At 44.3% G+C, this 25,682-nt stretch overlaps 2 protein-coding genes across 2 annotated transcripts; both read right to left on the reverse strand.

Moving 5' to 3' along the window:
* Nucleotides 1–1,279: 1,279 nt before the first annotated feature.
* LOC311428799 (zinc finger CCCH domain-containing protein 11A-like) lies at nt 1,280–5,070 on the reverse strand (the record flags this gene model as incomplete). The annotated part of the gene is made up of 6 exons (XM_084540077.1): nt 4,583–5,070; nt 4,281–4,357; nt 3,378–3,570; nt 2,568–2,737; nt 2,092–2,153; nt 1,280–1,547 (listed from the first exon to the last, which is right to left on the reverse strand). Exons 1-6 carry the CDS (start codon nt 5,055–5,057, stop codon nt 1,280–1,282), a joined length of 1,245 nt encoding a protein of 414 aa, XP_084396203.1. The 5' UTR covers nt 5,058–5,070.
* A 512-nt stretch (nt 5,071–5,582) lies between these two features.
* Nucleotides 5,583–7,507, reverse strand: LOC311428800 (zinc finger CCCH domain-containing protein 11A-like; the record flags this gene model as incomplete). Its single annotated transcript, XM_084540078.1, has 5 exons — nt 7,431–7,507; nt 7,026–7,136; nt 6,231–6,293; nt 5,863–5,964; nt 5,583–5,659 (listed from the first exon to the last, which is right to left on the reverse strand). Exons 1-5 carry the CDS (start codon nt 7,456–7,458, stop codon nt 5,583–5,585), a joined length of 381 nt encoding a protein of 126 aa, XP_084396204.1. The 5' UTR covers nt 7,459–7,507.
* Between the last annotated feature and the right edge of the window lie 18,175 nt (nt 7,508–25,682).

The following is a 25,682-nucleotide window of genomic DNA, read 5'->3' on the forward strand; positions in this document are numbered from 1 at the left end:
TCCCCCATTACTGAGCTGGCAGAAGTCCCCGTGAAGTCCTTTGGCACGATGAAGGCCTGCGTGAGCTCCAGCAGCAGTTTCGTCGGCGGAGGTTTTCCCTGGTGGGGCCGGGGCGTCACAGCACACACACACACACACACACACACAGAGACGCGTGGTTTTGTCCAAACATTAAGTATTTACAACAAATTCGACAAGCGCTTTTCCTCTGCCAGCAGCAAATGCCTGAGGGCCCCCACAGCTTCACAAATCATAGCAGGAAGAGCCTACCGTGCCACGAAAAGTTCGGAAAATAATTCAAAATTGATCTGCTAGGGGAAAAAAAACGATGGCTGGTGGCAGGGTACACAATACACCCAAATCTCAGCTTTGTCCTCCGCAGAGTCAGTGCCCACGCCCAAGCGCGATGCTGATGGGACCCGAACATTTGCTGTAGCAGGCAGCAGAGCCAGCAGCTCAGGGGAGCAAGTTTTAAAACCAAGAGGCACTTAAACAACCTTTCATCGACCCCGTAACTGCGGCAGAGTCCCGACTGCTCGCCCCGGAGTCCTCACACCAGCAAAAAGCACCAACCAAAGCCTGGGGGAACTTTGGTACAGCACAAGAGAAGGGAGTGGGGGTAGCGGAGCCGCATGGCAGAGCTGCTGCTTTTCACCATTTGATCCTCCCTGATAATTGAAAGGAAGGCTGGGTGGGCTGACCCCCACCCCCACTCCTGGCAGCAAGTTTGGTCCACAACACACTGCAATAACGATTCTGCTCCCTCCCACCCCTACAGCTTCATCATCTGACACGGGTACAGTCAAAACAATGGCATACACGAGTAAAAGTCAAGAGTTGACATAGTAACTCCAGGATTTGGCTATCAACTGTCCGAGAAATCAGAACACCGAAGCTTCACAATGTGCCCAACATCGAGTTGTGCCAAGGGCGGAGGAAGAAAGAAGCTTTACGTTTAAGCCTTCAGAGCATCGCTCCATCAGAAGATCGATTTGCAGCCACCATGGCGTGCCAATGGAGATCTTTCTGTGCCAAAAGAAGTGCTTTGTCCTCTCAATATCGAAGGTAAGAGAACGGATGCACAAGACCTTAACTCTGACCAGCAGGGAAATTTAGGACAACTGAGTGCAGATCCTGCCAATTTCTACCACTTTGGACCGTGCTTTAAGTCTCATTGCAAAGCCTCAGTTAGAAAAAGGATCACCTCAGGGTATCCAACAAGAAGAACAGTTTTAATTTTTTTTTTTTTTTTTTTAATTCTACCATAGGACTACGCAGTTCAACTGTCAATCATCTCGGAGAGTTCAAGGAGGAGGTCATCCTCGTCCTTCCCTGGGTCTAAGTCAATTTCGGCTTCCAGTCTGCCTCCTGAGGTTTCCCAAAGTAGCTTCTCAAAATCTTCATCCGCAGATAAGGGCGCGTTCCCTGTGGAACTCAGCCGGTGTGTCCGTGCCTCTTCTAGCTGGGAAGAAGCTGAGGTCGAGGTCTCGAGATCCATCTCCATCTGCTCCTCAAATCTTTCTGGGCTTCCAAGACGCACTTCAGGTCTTGGGAGAGCAAGAAAGAACAATCAGGATATGCCATTTCTTAACGGGAAATCCCTTTCCTGCAAACCGGCTCTTAAAATTGTAGGCAAGCCCTCCTACGCTTCAATCTTACACAGGGATTGTTATCAATCAACCCAGGGCTACATTTAGAGCCCGATGCGTTACCAGGTACATTTTTCAGTCTGGGGGTTTATCTGTGAAGCCAGGGCACCTGGAGTTGAGGTGGCATTCTTGAGGACCAAAAGGCAGAGGACACTACTCATCATCTATCACCTCACGAGGAAGTAGAACTTCACCTCATCCTCGTTCAGGTATTCAGACAACCCAAGAAGTCACCGGAAAGCTGTGCTGACTTGCAGCATTTCAAGAAAGCCTAATTAAGCAATCCTGCTAGCTGCTAGAAAGTGGTTTCAGGTGACTTATTCCTTTGATGGATTTGGGCTTCAATTATCTCAGAACCCTCATTTTTTCCCACATGTGACAGAACTTATGTTTCCCTGGGGATATACACTGATTAAGAAAAAGAACAAGTTGGGGTTGTCACCTGTTTGGGGGATTTTCTTCAAGTCTGATGGCTGGGACGTGCTCCGGCACGTCTGAAACACCCTAGAAAGCAGCAAAACAGTATTTATGACACATGGGTAAAAGATTCCTTAATAGCTTTTTCCTCCACACTGCTTCTCCTCTGGCATTGCGGAGCCGTGGCCAAAATACAAAACCAAGGTGCTCCTGAAGAAAGTTCACATTCACCTGGAGGTTACTCATGATCTTGTGTCTTTTAAGAACATGGCATTAATGGACAAAATCCCCCACACCAGAGAAATCACAGCATCAGAGTACCGGTTAAAGAGTGCCATTCATCTCATAAATACAGAAGGGTTCTACAAGCATCCTGGAGACAGCTACTGGATTTCAAAGGAAACAGAAGGCCTGCAGAACGTTTGAGTTTTCCACCTTTTCAAATAGAGGAGGGTAGAAATTTAACAAGGGATCCATCGCTGCATTAGCCCCTGGCCTTACCATGGCTGCTTTTCTGGCTGGAGGTCCCATCATGTCAGCATCAAAGGCAGTCTGTAGTTCCACAGCTGCTATGGCAGAGGGATAACTCCCAGGTGCCTTACGTTTCAGTGCCTTCTTCTTGGGGAAAGTGACTTTCCCACGCGAAGGCTTCGCAGGTGTCATAAAGTTGGCTAGAGTAAAAGGAAGAGAGAACTGATACAGTCTTGCTCTGCCTCAGGAAAAATCCAGGTTCTCTTAATCATTTCCACAGTCCTTCTACACACTTAAATGCATTTGGCCAGCACAATTACACCGCCATTGCCTGGATTCTCAGGAATCTTTTCCACATAGGAAACTCTGTCTACCAACAATCCATACAAAGGAACAAAGAAACCGAAGAGCTACAGTAAATAATAATCCAGGACAAGGGAAACCTCAGACACATAGCAATCCTAAGTGCAAGCTAGGTTCACAAATATAGACGGCTTTTATATTTAAAGTCCTGCTCCCGCTAGGAAAGGAAAAAGCAGCAGTTATAGTAGGACAAGAGTGTATGCAACTGTTGTACCAGCTTCCTCTCCCTTGCAGTGATGTCCCACAGTTAAGTTGTTCTACAAAGTCCACATTTGTAGTGTCATTTTCTAGTCTCCCGTTCCCTACCTAACATCTGGCTGGCAGGAAAAGAAACAAACTAAGAAAAAGAAAGTACACCCTTCGCTTCGTAGCATTGCGTGGCCAAATGCACCCAGCCAGAGTTACAGCATGAGAATTGTCATCTTCTGTCTGTATTTCAGAAGACAACCTAAGTAACTCTTAACCTTCAACACTTACTTTTAGCTTCCTGGCCCTGAAATTGAGCTGCCACTTTCCCTGCTGGTTCAGTATTAAAGAAGCCAGCAGTAGATTTGACAGCAGCTTCCTCCTGCCGAAGCTTCTCTTGTTGTTCTCTCTGTTGCCACTTCTCCCACCGTCTCTCTTCAAAGCTCTTCTCTGGACATTTACGAGTTCCACTCTGCTGAGTGGGCTAGAAGGAAAGAAAAGTAGTGCATGAATAGGACAAAAAAAATAAATAAAATCCGTGGAGATTTCGTTAAGAAAATCTGATCAGCAATCCCTCCAAAATGGTCTTGATGTGGAACAGCATATTAATCTCGTTCAGGTTACTGTTGGTTTTTTTTTGTTTGTTTTTGTTTTTTTTTTTTTTCCATAAAATTCTGCCTGTAACAAGAGCCATGCTTTACTACGGACACAGTCTCACATATCTGCAATATCCACTATGGCAAGCTTCTTTAAACAGATAGGGTGTTCTGCTGTACATCTATTTATCACATTCTTTTTAAGCAGCAGAAAGTCATACAAGTTCCCCTATACAGTATCCACTGACAGATTGATTTCCTTGAACACAGAACTCTGGCCTTCTGTATTAAATCCTTCATGTCTGACAGATCAAGTCAGTAAGAACAAAAAGAATTCCCTCCACGTTAACTGTGTAGATTTCAGCTGGTGCTAACAGGGTTTCTTTGTTGCTGTGGTATAGACAGACTGATTCCAAGTTTGAGGATTACAGAGCTGTCTGGAAATGCTGCTGGCGATAGGATTTAGACTGCACTGCAGCTCCTACCAGCTGCTGAAGGGTAAGAACACACTCAAGAGGGTGGCACACGGTGAGTAACAAAACTTGTCAGAATTATCAGAAATTGTACGAATGTATGTGTGTCTTCACAGAGGACTCACCTGTACATCAGGTCCAGAGGAAAGTTTAGGAAAAGGCCGGTTCAATTCCACTGCCTTCTTTTCTTCTTTTTCAGGTGCTTTAAAAAAAGACAAAAAAAAGTGTTGTCAACGGCAGAAATAAAGAAAGCTGGGTACTTGTTTCCTTTGTGCATTTATTTCCTTGTGTCCCATGAGAGAGAGAGAGAGAAAGGCTACAATGTGCAAGCCATTCAGCATTTATCCATGAAGCAGATCCTGAGCAAACTGAACTTGCTCAATATGGGAAGCACCTCACTGGGGCAGGCATTAAAGCATCTTATTACCTGTTAGTTTTGTGCTCCATAAAGATTTCTGCTCTGCTGGGGCAGGTCCGGGTTGTGCTGAGGGAGCTGGCACATCTCCTTCACTCTGCTGCATCCGCAGAGCTTTCTCACGCTTTATTTCTTCCAAGGTTTTAACACGCACTTCTCCTTCTGGCTTGACTTTTCCTGCCGGCTCCTTCGCCTGCCCTTTGCTGGGCCCGGACAGAGCGAGCTGCTTCTTGGACTCACCCTGAATTTTGCTCTTGCTATGGCATTCTCCTGCTTTTTTCTTCTCTTCTACCAAGCGATTATTCTTTTTTTCAGACAAGGCTTCAGAGAAAGTTTGGATGCGACCTGCACGAGCAGCTCTTGCCCCTGCGCTGGAATCTTCAGTTTTACCATGCCCTTCAGCCTGGGCTTTGGCTTGAGTTTCGCGTCTCTGAAGAGCTTTCTCGTGACGGATTTCCTCCAGTGTTTTCACATGGATCTCTCCCATCGGCTTAGCAGCCTTCCCTGTCATCATCAAGAAATGAGGAGAAGCACCAACATCTAAAGAGAGTCCAGCAATATTTTAAGTCTCCAAAATTTGTCAGAGCACTAAGGAAAACTCATCTTGAGCGTTCCCAATAATGCATCTTAGAACAATATCCTTAGGACAACATTCTCCTCTTCCTCTGAGCCACTTGTATTTTGAAGACCAGCCCTATCCAGAGAGAACTGCTACACAGAAATGCTGCTTTACTTTATTACTTTTTCAGACTGCATTTCAAATTCCTGCTCCTGGCAGTGGTTCTATTCTAATTGTACGTAACGGTTCACAGAAGCAGCTAAAAACCTTGACAAGGCACAAGTAGAAAATAAACACACACCTAGAGCCAGAGTTCTGATAGTGGCTGTCAGAAGAGCTTCAGCACTCAAGCAAGAGGCGTCAGTTCTTTGTTTTCGTTTAAATTAGTTTGTAGGGATGTATGAAAGCAGTCCAAGTTCGTGGAAAGGAAGGAGGAGAAAGCACATTTAATATCTAGCTGTTACCTCTCTCAGTACTGGTCTGCTTAGGAGGTAATCCCAGCCTGTCCTTCAGAGACTTGGGAACTCGAACTGCAAAACAGAAAAAGAACGAATTAGGGAGGCTGCATAATGTCAACTTCAGGTTCACATTTCAAAACAAGACAGGAAAGGTGACTTTGAATCCCAGTGATTACGACCTCAGCCAACATGCAAAAAGAAACATCACTGGAAAAGGACAAACAGAAAGACTAAATACGAAACCCAGGAATCCAATCCAGATGCCCGTTTAGTACCTGTCTCTCTCTTGGGTGCTTTGTCAGCATTTCCCGGAGCCTCTACCTTCTTCCCCAGCCTTTCAGCAAGGCTGCGCTTCACTGGAAGGCTGCTTACATCATCTTCAGAGAAAACAAGGAATATTGTAAGAACTTTTCTTTGCAGGAAGGTTTGAGAACAGTCAACAATAAGCTTCTCTTTTTCAAGCATATTTTCATAGAATTGCCTTTCAGCTGCTAAATGATTTATTTATTTATTTATTTGCCATTTCTGCCGTCAACACAGATCTCCACTGCAATGTATTTTCCTTTCATACACCACAAATAATCTTTAATGCAGTCATATATAGAAGGCAGCACCTACGTAACAGCTCGTAAAAAGTTCTTACCCGCGGAGGCTTTCCGTTTTCCTTGTCTATCAGCAAGATCTACTCGAACCACAGGTTCCTCCCCTAAAACAAAAGGGAATTTTTTTTTTCTATTTCACAGAAACCAGTAGCCAACAGAAATAGTATCCTGTTAGCCCATGTCCAAAAAACCCCAGTCAGACACTCTTTTGACAGCTAAACCACATAAACTCATATTTTAACTATAATTAACATAGAAAAAAATATTAATAGTCTCAGTGCTTGCTTCAAATTCCAGCTGAGATAGTAGAGAGTGAATCTGAGTCTGCTTGACACCTATACTTTGTGCAGAACAAAGCTGCATAAGCAAGCAAAATATTCTTAGGTACAAATGCTGAGAAATATTCCTTTCTAAGGTGAATGTCTACGAGTAAAAGTACTTCCACACTTTTTTCCCTTTAAAAGGCATTTGCACAGCTCTAAACAATTTATATACAAACTCCTGTCATACTGCGTCCACACCTGCCACTGTACGCCTCTTTAATGCTTCAGAAATTGCTTCTTATATAGCACTGGCTTCTACAGCTCTTTCTTCTCGTTACTCTTCTGTTTTTCAGTTACCCCCCTATTTGCATACTGACACTTTTTTTTTTTTCTCCTGCCGCTGCACTTAACCTGAGCACCAAATCTTTCCAGTACAACCAGGGACTTTAAGCATAAAAGCACGTTTTGAACAGAAGGCAGCACCAGAAGGCTAACATGGGTGAATTGTTTTAAGTATTGCTTAACCCTCCAGTTTAGGAGTAATGAAATCAAAACAAAAGCATTCATTATTACCTTTCTTGGAAGACACTGTCACAGTTCTCACCACTGTCCGGACATTTTCCTCTTCTGGAGCAGGAAAAATCATAGAATCAACGGGACGAAGAGAAGATCTTGAAGAACCTTCTGTTCAGAGCAACCAAAACGTAAGGAAGTTTGCCCAACATAAAAAACTATCACAAAGAACAAAAAACTTTAAATGATTTGTTACTGTCAAAAATACAGCAAGCAGAGCATGTAAAGAAGAGAGGTGACTAATTTGCCTCTGATTGCCCTTTGAACTCCCATTTAGAATACCAGCTGGCTGAGAATCAGGTTGCTTTATGCCCCCAGCTAAAAATGGAAGTCTGTCCCTCAAGCAGCTCCCAGTCACCATCACCTGCCGTGAACAGGATAAGAAAGTAGGGAATATTAACTCACCACCGTGTCTCTTATTTTTTTCCTTCATCTTCTGCCATTTGATTTCCTCAAGTGTTTTTATTCCAAAATTCAGATTGCCCTCTGAAAACAGGAAACAGTTCATGAGACAGGCTTAGAGGCACTCACTGAGGACCACAGGTCCTCAGGCTTCTTAGCGCTCAGGAACTTTCTGAAGTATTTCGAATAAAGCCTGTCAACACTCCTCACAAGTGAAAGAGCCATAGAACCAATGGCATTTTGCCCCTCCTTTCATCCTTCAGGGTTCAAAATGTAGTTTTAATTTTAATCCATTTACACGATATTAGATCCACATTTTAATCCATTTACACGATATTAGATCCCTCTATCGTTAGATATGGCTTATCAACAGTGGTTGCAAGGCTGCACGTGCAGCCATTTAAACTCCATGCTGTGGCCCTGTTTTGTTCTCCAAAAGTAAAGAAAAGGAGTTCACCTTTCTGACCCAATGGGCACATGATGGTATTAATGGCAGAAATGAGATCATGGAAATAACCGACTCCATTCAGCACCCCTACATTTTGTTGTGTTTTTACACCACGCTGCTTTTGACTTAACTGTCAAGTTCTTCTGATTTATCCTACTAAGGTGCTGGCATACCTTGTTTAGTTGTAGTAGAACTGCCTTTCCGAGTGGAAATCACCCGTAATCCATTTTTGCCTTCCGCAGCTGGATGCTGGACGGGAGTTTTAGTTTCTTCTCCTTCCTCAGAAAGTTGGTCTGAAGGGGAAAAATCGATTCAGTTATGCATAGACCAGGTTGGTCATGATTACGTAGCTCATGCAGTGACACTTCAGCCCATGGTTCATATAAAAAACTTTGTTGCTGTTTTGTTTTTTTTGTTTGTTTGTTTGTTTGTTTGTTTGTTTGTTTTTAAACAGCTACACTGACCTGATGAACTCCTAAGTAGAATACACTAGGACAAAACATCTAGGACTCTAGATTCTCTCTGCAGCTTTAACTACTACACAACACATTGCTCTTCAGACAGAAAAAAGAAATTTCCTTCCTAGTTTCACATAGAACTTTACACAAAAGACCAGCTAAAGCCAGGAGTGGTTCTAAGCTTTCCTCCAACGTTTCAGCTTCTGTCCACTGACTGCCAGACAAAGCCACCAGTGACCTGGCCAGACTGCCTGCCCTATCGCTAGTCAGACCTCAGGTCATCTGTGATTTATACATTCATTTACAGCACAGATTCCTTCCAAGAACCAAAGATTTAACACATTCATTTACAGCACAAATTCCTTCAAGAACCAAAGATTTAACACATTCATTTACAGCACAAATTCCTTCAAGAACCAAAGATTTACACAATCATTTACAGCACAAATTCCTTCCAAGAACCAAAACATGCTCACCATCATCATCTTCATCATCATCTGCAGCATTGATTACAACTGGAGGGTGTGTAGGGCTTGGGACATTTTCAGAGTTTTCCACTTTCGTCACCCCCTTAGCTGTGGAGAGGGATTTGACTGGACAGAAAGTTTGTTTTGCTGCAGTGACATCTGAGCCACTTTCAGATCATCGTCCGCGCACTCAGGCGGACTTGGCAGTGTAGCTAGAGGAAGACGAGGATCATCGGTAATATGGCAGTTTAAAACTTTGACCACAATGCAAAGAGATGGTAGCAAAGGCAGATAACCCGCACAGACAACGAGTTCAGCATCTCCTTTTGCCCATCCCATCACTGCTTACGCCGTGAACAATGACTTCCCTTCCAACAACAACACATCTCCCTACCACCCAGCAAAAGAGGAAACAACAGGAAGCAAACTGCAAGGCAAACATCACACTAAGCAAAGAGAAGCTGAGCACGAAAGCAGAAAACAAACACCAGCAGTACACTCGGTGCAGTACACCTATGACTGCAGACCTTTTCCTGCCCTCACAAATGAACAGTTACCTGACGCCCCCTACAGGATTGGCACCCACTAAGTACTACTCAAAATTAATTCTTCAGCGCTTAAAGAAAAAGGACCTAAACTCACTCTTGCTTGGTGGTAAGAATTGTCCATCGATGTAACGTCCCTTTGCATGATGAAAAGCACAGTTGGCTTTCTGACAGCCTCCCGGCTGGTTCTCCCAGTAGCAAGGAATCTCACTGCGCTTTTTCTGAAGACAGAAAGAAAGAAAAGCTCGTGATAACATGCACCTGAGGCTTGCAAAGAGATGCACAGCTCCAGATCGTGACAGCTGTCACAACACAGTGCTGAAACATCATTCCAAAGGTCAGTTTCTCAGTTAAGTGTAGTATTTCTGGGCATATTCACAAAGTTTGCATAAGCTGTAACCACTATGCACATTTAGTTTGGTCATCACTCAGTTTGAGAAGACAGGCACTCTCAGACATCAGTTGAGGGTGGCTTAAACTAATACACCTAGGATTATACTAGGATTATTCAGAGGGAAAAAGAACATCTGAAATTGCCTAGGCTAACCCTGTCTAGAACTACTTCTTGGACACTTAGTTCTGCTGCACCTTTAACTTTCCCCACTTCCTACCCCAGGCAGCTACAACAGCGTTATCTGAAGGACTGTGGGTCAGAAGACACCTGATAGTTCATTATCAAGCCTGCTCCCATGAGGATAGAACAGCCTGTTTATTACCCCCCTGCTCCAGCAGGTTTTAGCAGTCTATTTAACAGCTATTCTGCATCTCTTGAGAAAACTGTCAGCATCTAATAAAAAAAAATAAACAAATATCTTGCTAAGACATACCTAAGGCATTGATTTTATTTCCCTCTGCTTCCTCCCACCCCCCCTCTTGGTAACAGAAACCAGTATGATTTTGAAGCAAACAAATCTATCCTGCAAAAGCACAATCAGTACACCTACGGCACTGAAAAATGCTTTTGTGGATTTATTTTGAGAACACATTGTTAGGCACTCACGTCAATTTCCATGTGTCTGAATCGGCAGACATTCCTGAAACAACGACCCTTCTGCCACAGCTTGCAGACCGTCTCATTGCCCAGAGCAGCTTCGCAGTGGCGGTAGGCACATTTGTCTCCCTGGAACCAAAAGGAAACCAACAAGGAAAATAGAGTACAGCCTCAAAAATGGCCATGCTGCTGCCTAATGGTGCTACAACTGAATTCACAATCTATCTGGTTCTCAAGTTAACCAAAGACCAGTGTGCTTCCTCCTCCTAATCTACTCCTTCCTGAAAAAAAGGGGGAAAAAAAGCAAAGCAAAGGAAAGCCAGCCATACCTTGCTACAGGTAGAATAGAAATAGAAGTAGCAATCGTCTCCTTGTTTAGACATGCCGACGAGTTCTGCTAACAAGCTCGGGTTCACTCCACAGGGACTTCCTCTGCTCTTGGAGAGAGCTGTCTTCACCCTTGCTTGGGCTGAAAGTCTTCTACTGGCTTGTGATCAGTGAAATCTTCTTTTTAAAAGTAACCCGAAAGAAAGTAACAAGTGAAAAATAATGAGGAACCAACATTTTTCCAGCTTTCTTCAGTTAATCAAATCAAGTTATCAGTCTCTCAAAGAGAGCAAAGCCTTGAAATCAGCTGTTACATGAACTAACTAAATATTAAAGTTCTGTAAAGCTGCCAGGAGCTTTGTCAGCAAGCGTTCTCTTCCACATCCTCAATAATATGACTTGGAGCACATCTGGAAGCCTGAAAACGGAGTCACTCCTTAAAAAAACACCTGATGATACATGCGAGTCAATAATCAACTATGGCTACAAATAACTTCTCTAGAACACAGTTAGGACGCATTAAACAGCACGTTCCAGGCCCTGTGGGTCTTCGATTTCACCTACCTGGACAACCTCAGCAAAGTTATCGATCTTCAAAGGCTTCCAGTTAACTGCTCCTGTAGGCCGAACCAAGACTGAATCCGTGAATTAATAATAAAGGGGTAGGAAGAATTTTCCTCCTCACTTTGCCAAGGGAACCTCTCATCCACAATTCAAACATAGGATGCGCTTTTAAACAGCTTATAACTAAGAGAGGAAGCAAGTCCATTTGAATGCTCTCTCAGACTGGATGCAGCCAGGGTTAGTTAGCTCTTCAAAAAAATAAAAACCAAAAAGCAAAACAAAACAAAAACAAAAAAAAACCAGCGCATTTAGAGATGAACTCGTGATTCAAAGTGGCTGCAAAAATGAGGCTCCATCTTCCACAGCCGGGCAATTTAACTTTTTTTTTTTTTTTTTTAATTTAAAATTCAGCATGTTTCCAATCTCTGGTCTTCAAGATTTCTTCACCTATTAAGAAAACACAAAAACCTTTCCCCGTCTTTATTGCCTGTACAGCAAAAAACATACCAGTGCATCTAAAGCCACAGATGTGCATACGCATACACACATCTGTGTTTATACACACACGAGGAGGGAGTGAGAGAAAGTTAGCGAGAGCGACAGTGAAAATCAGAATTTTTGCCTTTTCGACACAGAGAGCGCGTAAAAATTCTCTCATTTTGAGGGAACTAGAAAAAAATGGAGGCTCTACAAAAGATTTTGATGAGTATGCCTTCGAGGCCGATGCTTTGTAACATGAGGGATCTGGGGGCCAGCACACAAATATGCATACGGATGTACATGCATACAGGATAAACATATCTATACACACAAGCGTGCACAGTAGATGTTGTATGATCTCCATATCGAGAACAACTCGTAGCCCTGATCAGACACGTAGAGTTGCAATCAATTAACAGCAGCAAGACAGCAGATCAAGGGTACAGCAAGCTTTGAGAGGCAGGGGAATGCTCACTTTGCCAGTGGCACGGCTGCATGATACCAAGGATTTTGAATTACTTTGATTTTTTGGAAGCAATTTGGTTTTTCTTTCTGCGCTGTAGCAAATACCACAGGTTTGCCATCACGTGCTGTTCCCTAATCCATATATCCATCATCATCCATTGCTGCAGGATCATGAAAGGTTAGAGAAGACGACTTAGGTCCAATTTAACAGCCAATGAGTTTTCGATGAGCAGAGCTGCAACAGATTTTATTTCGCCACAAGCATTTTTTTTTCTTTTTTTCTGATATGAAGTCAGAAATTTTGATTTATTTTTTTTTAAAGACACTAAATGTCACAAAACCTGCAACCAGACCAGATAAAGTTCAATTCAGAGTGATTCTGAATCCTTTCATTAAAACGCTGCACATTTCTGTGCAAATTATTTCTGACTCTTCTGGACAAAAGTGGATGAAATAGTTCTTACAAATTAATAATAAAAGGTTGGAAGCTTTTACTCACACAAACACTAGTGAATTTTCCAGGAAATATTGTTTTGGCAGGGAATTTTCCCAAATCTAAAATAAAGAGAGGAAAAGTTGGGTTCTCATATTAGTTACTGCTTTTGACTGCTGGACAAAGGGAATAAAAACAGTAGTTAAGTGCAAGGTTTCCTTCTCTTCTTTAGTATGGATAGGAATCGTCACTTCGGACCTTTAGCACCTTCAGAAACACACCCAGTGCCATGCAGGTTCCTCTGCAGCTACTTCTAACAATTACTGGTGCTCCTTAGCATGGAAGTTTGACTCAAAACACTCTCCAGATTTAGCTCTTTTGACTGCCCAAGGAGCTCATCATTTTGCTTGTTGCCTTCCATTTTCCTGAACAGACCGGGAACGCTGTTCAGAATCTGAATGGATCTGGTCTAAGGAATGGGAAGAAAGCAAAACCAACGATACCTTGCAGTATTCCAAATTCCAAAAAAGCAGTCTCATTTTAAAAAGGACCTCAAAAGCTTTTTTTTTTTTTTAAACTGACATCTGCTAACAGAGCAATCCAAGCACTAAACCAACTGAAGTTGCCCCTGAAAGCCTGAATAAAAATGAGTAACTCTGGTGCACTCAGCAGGTCTGTAATAGAAGTTGGTAAGGGTTTTAGATTTCTTTTTTTTGCTCCAGGGTGCTGGTAAAATTTTTGCATTAAGAGATTTTGAACCTTTTGTACCAAAGAATTAGAGATGCGCTACAGTGCCAGTAGCTGGGGGTCTGGAAATACACACCAACAAGTGTCATAAGCTTTGCCTTTGCTGAAGGAAGATGAATAGTACAAAGAAAATCTGTCTAGTTTGTTTTACAGGCTTGTCTTTCTCAGTACGGAACAAACTGACCTCCCTGGTCGAACTTTGCAGTGCCTATTCTGCCTTTGTCCTGCAGAGAAGAGCAAGAAAGGAACAAATCTATTTTTGCACCCCAAAAACGCATTAGAGGAGGATTATCACACCCACCTAAGGGTACTTCCTTGTTTGTTTATAAAGCACAAAGCATTTCTCTTGGACAGTCTCTGTTGCTGGCCTCTTTTGTGCCTTCCATTTATAATAAAGATATTAAGATGCTTACCCCTTGCTTGTTTTGTTTGTTTGTTTGTTTGTTTGTTTGTTTAAAGAACAGTGGAAGTGGAGAGTCGGATGACAAGCAAGAACAAACACTAGAAACTCCTTGTTCTGCCCCTGCTTTTTAATCACCCAGCATCACCCCGGCTGCAAAACAGCCTCTGCTGATTTACCTGCTTGTTAAAGCACCCCACAGGCTGCAAGTGCGGTGTGCTAGGTGTCAAGTTATATTTAACGGTGCACACGTAACCATTCATCTTCCCACAGTCGAAGCACAGAACAGCCTCTTGCTAACAGAACTCATCCCTGCTGCTGCAAGAAACCTCAAGGCCTGCAGGAAAACCTCAAGCTAAGAGTTCCAAAGCAAAAGCAGAAAACGCATCATTTGTACTCTTTCTATTTGAGGGAATTCTAGCTGCTAAACGCTGCCTACATCTGAGGGCACGTTCTGAGGCTGCCGGGAAGGACACTCAACACCCACTGACAGCAGGAGTGCAAAGATGCCAGCCAAGAAGGCAAAGGTTAGAGCTGAACGCTGCCTCAGCTTCCTCCAGCAGCCAGCTGGGGGTCACCTTTCACCACGCTCTCTGAGACTCGGAGCCCCGAGTTACCGCAGCCGCCACGTACAGCTGCTCCTTGCTGGCCCAAACTATTTGAAGAGTCTTCAAACTTCAGGGACCTGTTTTACGACAGCCTCAAGATCAAATTCATCTGTTCCTGAAGGCGCTGATCGTCCTGCTGTTTCTGTAGCTGTCAAAGAACAATCCTGAACCGAGGCACTCGTCTGATCAAACAGTGCTTCGGCACAGATTTGTCTTTAGCTTGACACATCAAGGTGAAGAGGAATCGATTCTTGCAAGCAACCTCTCAAGCAGGGATCTAATAAGGTGACCAAAACGACAGATCTGTTGTGCAGATCTGAGCACGTCACTCTGCAGGGAATCACTTTCAAGCCTAAGATGTTTCACCCATCTCCCTGCCCCAGAGCGACACAAGGAAAGCTCTTAAGCAATTGCTAGCCTCTCCTCAGTGCTCACGAGTCCCAAATCACTAATTTTACAATATATAAACCATGGCAGCTGGCACCTAGTTGGCACACGGTGACACTGCACACGTTGGCAGTGTCGTCAGGAGCTGGAAAGTCAGGGGTGAGGGGGTTAAGGGAAAACCACACATCAGTTTAGCAACTTGGCTCCCGTAGGATACTTCCTACGGCAGGACTTTTAGCAAAGTCCCTCCCTCAGAGGGACCTGCTGGCTAATTAAAACGGGACTTCTGCTGGAGCAGTCAGAAGGCAGCAGGGTATCAGGAGATATCCAGTGGGCATCACCGTCAGTCTGTGGCAGTTTGGGGTCCAGGTATCAGTGGTTACGCGTGGTTTTCTCTGCTTCACTTTCTCCAAAACTGTGAAAAAATAGTTCTTTTACAGCACTGTACAGTCACACGTTACGGATGGAACCAGCTGCATCAACTTCCAGAACGACGGTGTTGGAAAAAGGTGCCTTTGGTGGTCAGGAGCACAACAGCTCTGGTGAGGTGTTATTTAAGTGTGTTCTTACATCTGAGTTTCCTCATAGCAGTATGGAGCTGAGGGGGTCCAGGTTTCCCAGGTAAGATTGATGGTTTTTCTCCTACCAAGCACCAGCTCAGTATACAAAGCTCTGTTGATAACACCCAAGCGTGTAGATGTTAAACTGAAACTGCTTTTAAACCTATTTGTTGTTACGAAAATAGCTTCATACACCATCTTCACAGGGTAAAAATTCACATGGAAGGACAAAAAAACCCAGAAGCGCTTCCTGAGCTTCAGTTTACCAACAGCACCATCGGATTTAGATCCTGGCCTGGCAGCCAGGATGCAGGGTCTGTAAGCATTGCTGCGATGTGCAAGTGCCAAGGCAGGTTTCTGGCCTGCCCTGAATAAAATACCTTTTTTTTTTAATACAAACAGCGTGCCAGGTACGCTGTAATGCCAATGTGCCAGCTCAATAGAGGATGTCAAACAACAGAGGCGTTTATCCTAATTTCTGGCATGAAAACACTTTTAACAGCATTCTTTTCATGAAGAAACCCCTCTCTATCTTCTCCAATGCTCCAGGATCTGCTGCAGCTGCAGCAGCCGCGCTGGTACAACCCACATCTTTGCCAAATCTTTTCAGTAACTGTGCTTTACCTCGGCAATGTTGAGGTCACTCCTCTTCCTCCTCCAGCTGAGCAAGCAGCTCGCTGGCTCTGCCACACCGCAGGTGCGGAAGCGAAAGCTGGGAACACAGGAGTCAAACTCTCAGCGCTCACGAAGCCACCAGGGCAGAGGGCTGACACAGAGGCACCCCGGATCCGCTCTCCCTCCCCGCTGCGAGGCTCGCAGCAGCCCCAACCCGAAGCGCACACAATGCTTCGCATGGTGATGTCACCGCTGATTCTGAGTCCCCACGTGAGGATCTGCCTCACCACTCTCAACGTTGGTGTTGGTTTTTGATTTTTGTTTTTTTTTTTTTTTCTTTTAAACATTCTCAGCTTATGGGAAACCATCAGGTAAACCACAGATCGCTAGGGAAGAAGGCCCACACGAGGGAAGTCCGTGCTTTTCTTCCAGGCAGTGGCACGTGCTTTAACACGCCGCGTTCGACAAAGCAGCTCTCCCCGTTTTGCTCAGTGGCAACAGGCACGACTGCAACACACACAGCTGTAGGCAGCACCTGCAGGTCCCAAACCCTTAACCCGTTTTTAGAGAGCACCAATTTTTTAAGTAGTGCTTTTCCCTTAATCCATGACCCCTTCTTTCCTTTATTTCTATCGGGTGGCTCTCCTCCATTTTCCTCCTCAGTGTCTGAGCAGACACTGGGAATCGTTTCCGGAGGAAGGGCACTGCTGAAGCTCCTCCATCTACTCTCCGAGAAAAGAGAGTATGTTAAAGAATACATCTTTCCTTTCTTTTCCCTTTTTTAAATACAATTTCTGAAATCAACGCTGCGGCCTGGCAGCAAATACCTACGGGACTAAAGATGATTCCTCATCCTCACTGTAACATTGTAGTTAACCTCCCAACGAACCCATCTCCCCAGGAAGCGGCCATTTGAGATGGGAAGGGGCAGAGCAAGAGGAAGCTCTCCTTAGCCTAGCTCTTCCCCCAACACCACCTCGCCACCCAGCACCAAATTCAACTCACCTGCTCCGCCCGATCACTCGAACGGGCGTCCGACGCTGGCACACGCCGCAGCGGTGGTTCTGACGTGCCTTAAATCACCTCTCCGCAGAATATCTCGGGTCTGTATGCTCAAATAACGCAGTATTTGAGAAATAACGCCCAGAGCTCACACTCTGAGTGCAGCCCAACAGCACTGAAGCACCGGTAGGCTAAACATTCCGAACCTGGCAACAAGGCTGACCCAAGCAACAGCACGGAACCCTTCTGCACCTTCAGCGTGGACATCAGCGTAAGGAAACACAGACCTCCTCGATCCAAATTTTAAGCGAGAAACGCAAAAGGTCACCCAACCGGCTTGTTTTCAGCAAGCTAAAGGAGAAATTAAGGCGACAACCGGGTGCATCCAGAGTTAGTCAGATCCTGAAGGCAGTTCCTTGGGGGAACGGAGGAGCAACGCGCCAGATGAGGGCTGCCTTACAGCGCACCCCTTAGAGGCACTGCTACGGAAGGAAGGCAGAAGGTTGGAACTCGAAAGAACTCGCAAGGTGCCCGTTAAGGGGGAAATCTTTCATTTTTTTCTCAGCAGAACCTCCCCTCTGCCCCCCACCCCCCCCATGAAGGCAGCCCGGGGACTCTTTGCTTCCTTAGGGAGAGGGCAGGGACGGGGCAGGGTGGTGGGACAGATGGCCAGAGGGTCAGATGGACGGACAGACAGACAGCCGGACAGAGGGCCCAGCAAGGCCTGACGAAGGGCTCAGGAGCGGGAGGGAAGGGCAGGGCGAGGGGAAGGGCGGCCCCGGGCCTGACAGGAGACCTTGGGCATAACCCCGGGCAGCAGCTCCGCGTCTCACAGGGCCCAGAAGGGGCTGATACAGGGGGAGGGAACACCCCAGCCCCCAGCCCTGCCTCCAGGCCCTGCGGCCTTCACCTCCCCCCCTCCCCTAAGGGCACCCCGACCCACAGGGCCTGCGACACGGCCTGCTCCCCCTCAGGGCAGCAGAGGGGAGCCCGGCCGGGCAGGAGGCCTTTCCCCTGCCCCCCGCTGGTCTATGAAGGGCTCTAGTTACCGGCGAGCAGGGATTTTTACTGATCCTGGCCGGACAACAAAGACTACTTATTAGAGAAGTACAATTCTTTTTTTCCTTGTGATAACTTTTCTTGACCAAAAAACACGATTGTGAATGAGGGAAATGAAAGATGTAACATGGGGACGTGCGGATACTCACGATGATGCAGCCTTCTATCCGCATGTTCGCTGCGCTGCTGGGATAGCAGCTGCGGGAGCCTGGCAGCAGAGGGCAGTGAAGCCAAGCAGCTGGGATCCGTCTCTGGGGAAGGGGGCACTGAGAAAGCGCTTGCAAACGGGGCACAAGCCCTCAGCCTCTGGAGGCGGCGCCTGTCAGGCGTGAAGGAACGGGATCCCTTCACGGAAGATGCTGTGGGCTTGCTGAGGCTCGAAGAACAGACGGTGCTGGCTGCTACCAGCGTGCTGCAGCAGCGGCAAGACAGAGCCGTGGTGGTTTTCCTCAGCTGGGCAGCTGAGCTCCAGCACAAGCGCTCTCTCCCTGCCCCTCCTCCAACGCCAAGGGGAGAAAAGAGGCTGGCAAGGGCTCAAGGGCTGCCAGAAGGACAGGGAGATCACTCCACAAGGAGCGTCACGGGCAAAGCAGGCTCAGCACAGCCTGTTCCAGTCCAGCCCGGGGCCTGCTGCTGCGGGGGCTCTCCACAGGCCGCGGCCTCCTCCAGGCCACAGCCACCTGCTCCACTGGGGGCTCCTCCACCCGCAGGGGGGCTGCAGCGTGGAGATCTGCTCCACGGGGGACCCATGGGCTGCAGGGGGACAGCCTGCTCCACCAGGGGCCTCTCCCTGCACAGGCCGCAGGGGAACTGCTGCTGTGAGCCTGGAGCACCTCCTGCCTCCTGCTGCACGGACCTTGGGGGCTGCACAGAGCTTTCTCACTCCTCCCTGAGCCAGACGCTGCTGGGCAGCAGCTTTTGTTCCCTTTCTTAGATGCAAGATCTTCTTAAATTCAGTCCAGCCAAGTAGGAAAAGTAAATGTGGACAGCTGTATCTTGGCAAAGAAGATAGTAGGGAGCAAGGAGGTTCAGCAGTCAAGATGGAAGGTGATGCCATGAGGCTTACAGGCTAGTAATGTTCTAGTGAAACCCAGCCTTCCTAAAGAAACCTGCCTGACTACTTGATGTGAATAACAGACTCTGTTCAGCTCTTTCCTAACATAGAAACGGTGCTGACTGCTTCTTCAGAGTAACAGAAGTTCGTGATACTACTGAAATAGTTGTGGTTCAGATGTAGATCTGATTTCTCCTAAGCACACTGAATTCACAACTGTTGATCCTCCAGAGGAGGCTTTGCAATTGAACACCTGGAGAATAGGTAAATTTCCCGCTGTTGTTCTCCTCTCCTCTTGTTTTGTTTTGTTTTGTTTTGTTCCTAGTAGCATAGGCTTAAGACTCTGAAGAAACAAGCTGCTTTTTTTCATTTCCAGCACTGGCTGTTTCTCCTGAGCCCCGCCTTCTATTTTTGCAGTCATAGGATATGTGGATGTAAATTCGTGGAGAGAGGTAGAAAACTCTTTCAACTGGTGTTTTTTCGGCTATGTGGGGAGAACAAATAGAGTGGCTTTGAATATTCTGGCTCTTATTCAGAGCAGCATGTGGAGGGAGACAGATGCGTTTGCTTTTTTAGTGCAATGGCTTCAGAAGCAAGAGGGGAAAAAGCACTTTCTCTGGGAGCTGAAGAAGGTGTCCTAATCACAGGAGAGGTTTCTAAATGGCATATCTTTGCGAGGGTTCCTGTAGTTCAGAGGTTTTTGTTTGTTTGTTCGACGTTGGAAGGTTTTACTCTTAATATTCATGTCCTTCAGCAGAAGTGAGAAATGTGATTTTATTTTGTGCAGTGTCGTGGACCCTCCGAAATCTCCTGGGAATGTTGAATACCTCGCCCAGTACCAATGTGATGACCGTGGAGACAAGGAGAAAGCAAGAAGATCAAAAGAACGTGACCTCATTTCAAAAGAAACCGTTTTGTCTGGCAAAGAGTCTTGTGAGCCTGGTGAGAAATTGCGGCATACTTCCTCTCTCGAGTCTGACACTGAATGTAGCTCTAAAAACCTTTCCTCCTCAGCTGTTACAGAGAGATGCCAAGATACAAAGGACAAGACTAAAACCACTGAGAAAGAGCATTACGAATGCAAGAGGGAACATGCTCCTAGTGAAGAGAAGGAGAGTCAAAAAGCAGGTCCTTCCAGCAAGAGAAGGGTAAAGTTGAATACAAAGAATACAAACTTGAGCTCCTGATTGGCTTCATGCTGAACTCTGTGCTGTTCTTGTCCTAATCTTGGTCTCTCCATAGATAATATGGTTTAAATCCAAATAGAATCGTGCGATGAGGAAGATCTCACTGCAACAAATTCAACATCTAAAATCAAAGTTGACATTTTCCGTGATTTTCTTCCTGAGCAGAAGTGTGCAGTACTCCTTTTATATTAACGTAGAGATTATTTCAAACAGTCTTGAAGTGCTTGATGACTTAACAGTCTGCAGATTGATTATCAAATCAAAAAAACCCCGACTTGGTAGACTATTTTTTTCCCAGTTTTGAATGACCACTAGGAAGAAGGTTATTCCGGCATCAAAAAAGTCATGTGGAATGTAACAAAATTTACTGAACCAGTAAGTAAAAATTATATTTTTCTATTAGTTCCATTGTTGCAACTCTTCAGACGCTTATGGATGGCATAGATAACAGAGGGGAGATCGTGGTAATCGGAGCTACCAACAGACTGGATTCTATAGATCCTGCTTTACGAAGACCAGGACGCTTTGGCAGACACTTCCTCTTCAACTTGCCAAATTAAGAGGTGAGAACTTAAATTCAACGTTAGTGCTACCATGGCAAAGTCCAACTTTATAGGAAAAAAAAAATAATTGACAACTTGAACAAAAGAGTGACACGTGGAGACACTGCGTTGTTCCATGGAGGGCAAATCTAGTACTGGATATATATGGTCAGGATGATACCACCAAGTAGTTAGTTCTATAATCAAACCTTTCATTCCCAAAGTTGTACCTGTTTGCTTAATTATTTAGTCCACTTGGGCGCTTTCATCATGAAGTTGTGTTTTTGGTCTCAATCCTTCACTTATGAGTGAACAGGGGACGTGTTTGCATTTGATTGTGCCCCGGATCAGTGGTAGTAGTTTGAGTCATAATTCTTTTCTTCTTTATAGTAATTGTAGCAATTGGAAGCATTGTGCCAGAAGTGCTTTCTGTGAATTTACTGACTGGAAAGCAAATGTGATGAAGTAATGAGACTGTCCCAATGAAAGCTTGCTAAGTTTTAGAGAAGTTTTTTGGACAGCAAAGAAATGTTTCTGGATAAATTTTTCATTACAGTATTTTCCTCTGGGTCCTTAGGTCTCGTAGTTTGGAAACTTGTTATTGAAGCTATAAATGCCTTTTCTTTCATTGTAGGTTCCTAGAAAAAGTTCAGTATAACAAATAAGAAATATTCAATTTCCTGGTTGAAAATGCAGAGTGTATATTAAATAACTGTAAAATACTTGAAAGTTGAGCAAGTAAGAAAAGTGTATTAATAGATGAGGGGTTTTGAGGGAGGACTGTTTTTTTTTTGTCTGTTTGTTTGCCTTTTGGTTTGTTTGTTTCTTGTTGGTATTTTTAAGGAAAACTTGGGACAAGCTAAAATGCAATGATTTTGCTTCCAGGCTAGAAAAGAAATTTTCAAGATTCATACTTGTGACTGGACCCCTCAGCCACCGGACATGTTGCATGATGAACTAGCTGAGAAATGCATTGGTAAGACTGAAACAGAAACGGATTCTTGCTTGTGACCAAGTTGTAAAGAACCTTAGCTTGTACCAGGCAGTACCCATGCTCTTGTGCCTTGCTGCACAACTAGTCAACGAGGCAGCTGGCACACCTTCATAGCAATCTGAGTGAGATGCTTTCATCTATTTACTCTTTGTTATCGTTCCTCTTGTTGTCTGAGAACATTAAATGGTTCTGGGGCATCTTCCTCAAGAGTATAGTTTTTGATGAGGAGTCTGCTTCAGCTGCATAAGCGCAGGATATCAGGCAGTGAGCAACATGAAACTTCCCTGCAGAGCGGTAGCACTTTGAATTCCCTGTTAAGCTGTTTGGTTTTGGCATTACAAATTCTTTAAATGTTGCATGTTGTAAACCTGGGCCTTGACCGATGTAACGTTTGATTTTTGTTTGTTAGGATACTGTGGTGCAGATATCAAATCTTTATGTACTGAAGCTGCGCTGTGCTCTCTACGCCGATGCTATCCTCAGATTTATGCAAGTAGGGAGAAGTTGCTACTAGACGTTAATTCTATTAAAATAAAAGCAAAGGACTTTTTCATGGCTATGAAGAAGGTTGTTCCAGCTTCAAACCGGATCAAGGCTTCACCCGTATAAGCACTATCACCCATTTTCAAGCCACTTTTTAAAAGATCAGTAGAGAATATTTTACAAGTTGTGCAGAAGATCTTCCCGCATGCACAGCTTGCGCTAAAGAAGGACCGACAGCAAGGTATAACCACAGCATCCACTTCTTTATAATTCTGCTAAAGCAAAAACTTGCGGTTTGTGCAATCAACTTAAACCTTTCAGACATAATGGTGGTAGAATTTTATTATTTCCATGTGCATGTCTTTTTTTTGGGCAAGTCTGGAATACAACGCATAGGTTTTATTGTGGATTTGAAACTGAAATGCCAAACGGAAGCTCTGAATGACTCAATACACAGTAAAGGATGATGCGTTCTCTACTGAAGCATCCTGCTTCTGACGGCAGCTAAGATAATTAGCATTTGTAGAGGTTGACTTGAGGTTTGAAGTATAAGGCACCTATTTTTCTTTAAAAAATCAAAACTCAGATCTTTGGAGGGGAAGCATTTCTAGGTCAATGTTTCTAATTCCTTTCTGAAGAATGTCAGGACCAGGATACAAGTATAACTGGTCTAAGCTAAATATTGTTTTAGCTATCATCATTTTTAACCAGTCTCCTAATTTAAATGTTTGTGGATCGTACTATACACGTGAGATCAATTAGCATTGATATTTACTAGATGAATGGAATTCTGTGGCCATCACATCCTTTATCCCCGTGCTTTCATTGTGGGAACCTCCTCCAGAAAGAAATGGTCTTGTTTGTTTTTGTTTTATTTTAGCTATTTAGCAACTGCAGAAATTGTTCGTAATCTCCTTTATTCTAAGGGGGAGAAAAAAATCACCAAGAGTAGCGTACCTTACACGTACACATCAGTGGGACTTAGTACAGCTTTGTAGGGCCTTGTGCCATCTCCTTAGATCTGTGGTGGGCTGAACTCTAGGAAATAGCTTTCAGTGTGTGCTCTCAAATGAAGAAAGGGTTTTGGCACTGATTTAGAAGCTGTATTAATGGAAGAGAAAGAGACAAAGGCTATTCAGGAAAGTTAACAAACCTCTTTTGCCTTTCAGAGCATTTCAATCCTATTTTACAAGATGATATGTTTGACAGTGATGACGTTGCATCCTTGGTTTCTGGAGATGAATTAAAAGATGGAATGCCTAACGGACCAGAGAAAAAATGCCTCTGTTTCAGCAGGTAAAGAAAGATAGATCCCTGTTACGTTTAAATTCTCAGGTCTGCCGAGTCTTTGTAAACAGTTCCAGCTGTTAAAAGTGCGAGGGGTGGTAGACGAAGGGGCAACATCAAGTTTGTGTGTTGAAGGGGTGCTTGGTATTCACAAGAAGAAAGGGTGGAGGGACTAAAGTTGTAATGAAGTTGCTCTGAATGACCAAATTGAAAAGCCCAGGCTTCTCTTCGTAAGCCAAAGTGATCCGTAGACTACCAGAACACGTTGACTTAATCCATGGCATTCTTTGAAAGACTCAAGACCACATAAATGTGCTGTCTGTCCTTTTAGCTAAAAATACCCCAGCTTTATGGGTTTGTGTTGCCACCTTTTGCCCTTCTGTTTTCCAGGATTGTTAAACCAGTAGTGAATTATGTAGCAGAAAGAAAACTGAGAAAGGGCTTGTTAAAACACCTTGAGAAAAAATTGAATGGTGTCTTTATTTGTTAAGCCACCAAGTTGTGTTAATCTTGTGATATTTTAGTATGGAAGTCATGCAAGCCCACAGTTGGAAAGTTAGATCATGTTGTCACAGCTGGATCAGTTATTTTTCTCAGTTTCTATTGCTGTGCTGTCCAGAAGATTTTCTGTGCTTTAGAGCAAGGCTAAGTCTCTAGCATCTTTGATTTAAGCCAGCAAAGGTACAGCCTGATTGTAGTGGGGAAACAAATGCTCCTCACCAATTTATTTTTAAATAAAAATAAATTTATAATAAAGTAAATAATAAATATATAATAAATAATAAATTTATAATAAAGTAAAGCAAGATTGCAGGGATATTAATTTGCAGTCTTGGTTTAGTAAAGAATAGGAAACACAAGGGAAGAAGGTGAAACAATTGGAATGAGTGAATAACTTAACTGGAAATCTTACATGTATTTAATGTACCGCTGCCATTTGGATTATTTGGGGAGGGAAGAGAAAGTCTATAGGAAAATTACTTGGAACATCTGTGTGTCTATTCAGCACCTCATTTATAAACTTGTTTTCTTAACTCCTGTTCTAGGAGTGCTTTCTGTGAACCAACATCATGCCAGCCCCGTCTGCTAATAGTAGGAAAAGAAGGGTACAGCCAGGTTTCTTACGTGGCACCCGCGGTGTTGCATGCTTTGGAGAAGTTTCCCGTTCACACCCTGGACCTTTCTGTTCTGCTTACAAACGTTGCATCGCCAGAAGAAATCTGCGGACAGGTACCTTTTTTCTTTTTCTTCTCATCGGATTCGCTGACTGTATGTAAAGGATCAATGGAGTTGCAAGTAAGGTGAACAAAATTCATTGGTAATGGAGGTGGCCTTGTTTTAATGTGCTGGGATGTTTGCTTCTGTCTGAAAATCCCCTTTTGTTTTAGACAGCACCACAAACAATCTGGATGTTGTACATGTCGACATTTTCCATACCCAGTTTTACAGTGAGGCTGTTGCTAGCAGCTCAGGAAGCTGGGCGGTGTTGCTAATGAACATCTCTTTGTGGAAAGAAATGCTGCTCATGTCACTGGGATCCAGAAAGTAGTTCTCATTGCCTCCTAAGACTGTGTGCTCCCAGTAGATGGCTCTGTATCAGACTGCATGTCGGCTACTTTTTGTAGCCTTCTTCTAAATTATATTAGTAAGGCAACCAAGGTTTGGGGCTTCTGTTTATTTTGTTTTCGCACGGACGTACACAACTTGTGCTGTTGCAGTATGTGCAATAAAAGCATTAACATTCAGAAAACACTTCATTTGCACGGTGATGTGGTTTTAACTAGAAAAAATGAACAGATTTGGTGTTTTTACTTTTAGGCAGGAAATCCATTTTCTTGTTTGGCATCACTACCTTAAAATATTTTTACTTTTCGTGGAAACATTTGAGAGCCATACAAGTAAGGACAGACATGTTACACGACTGAATACTGATGTGTCCCTTAAGAGGGACATTTCCTTTCTTTGTTATGCGATGATTGTGGCTGTGGCCATATAGCTACGGTGTCTAGCCACTGCCTGAATATATCCTTCCCATCTTCTGACTAGAGTTCTCCGAGTACTGATAATCTGAAAGGGTGCACAGAGAAATTCCTTATGTGAAAGGATGCTTGCCACTCTGTTCACGCAGTTTCATTTCATGGGGCAGTCAGAT

This window comes from Aythya ferina (assembly GCF_964211825.1).
Source record: "Aythya ferina genome assembly, contig: HAP1_SCAFFOLD_141, whole genome shotgun sequence".
NCBI classification, from domain to species: Eukaryota; Metazoa; Chordata; class Aves; order Anseriformes; family Anatidae; genus Aythya; species Aythya ferina.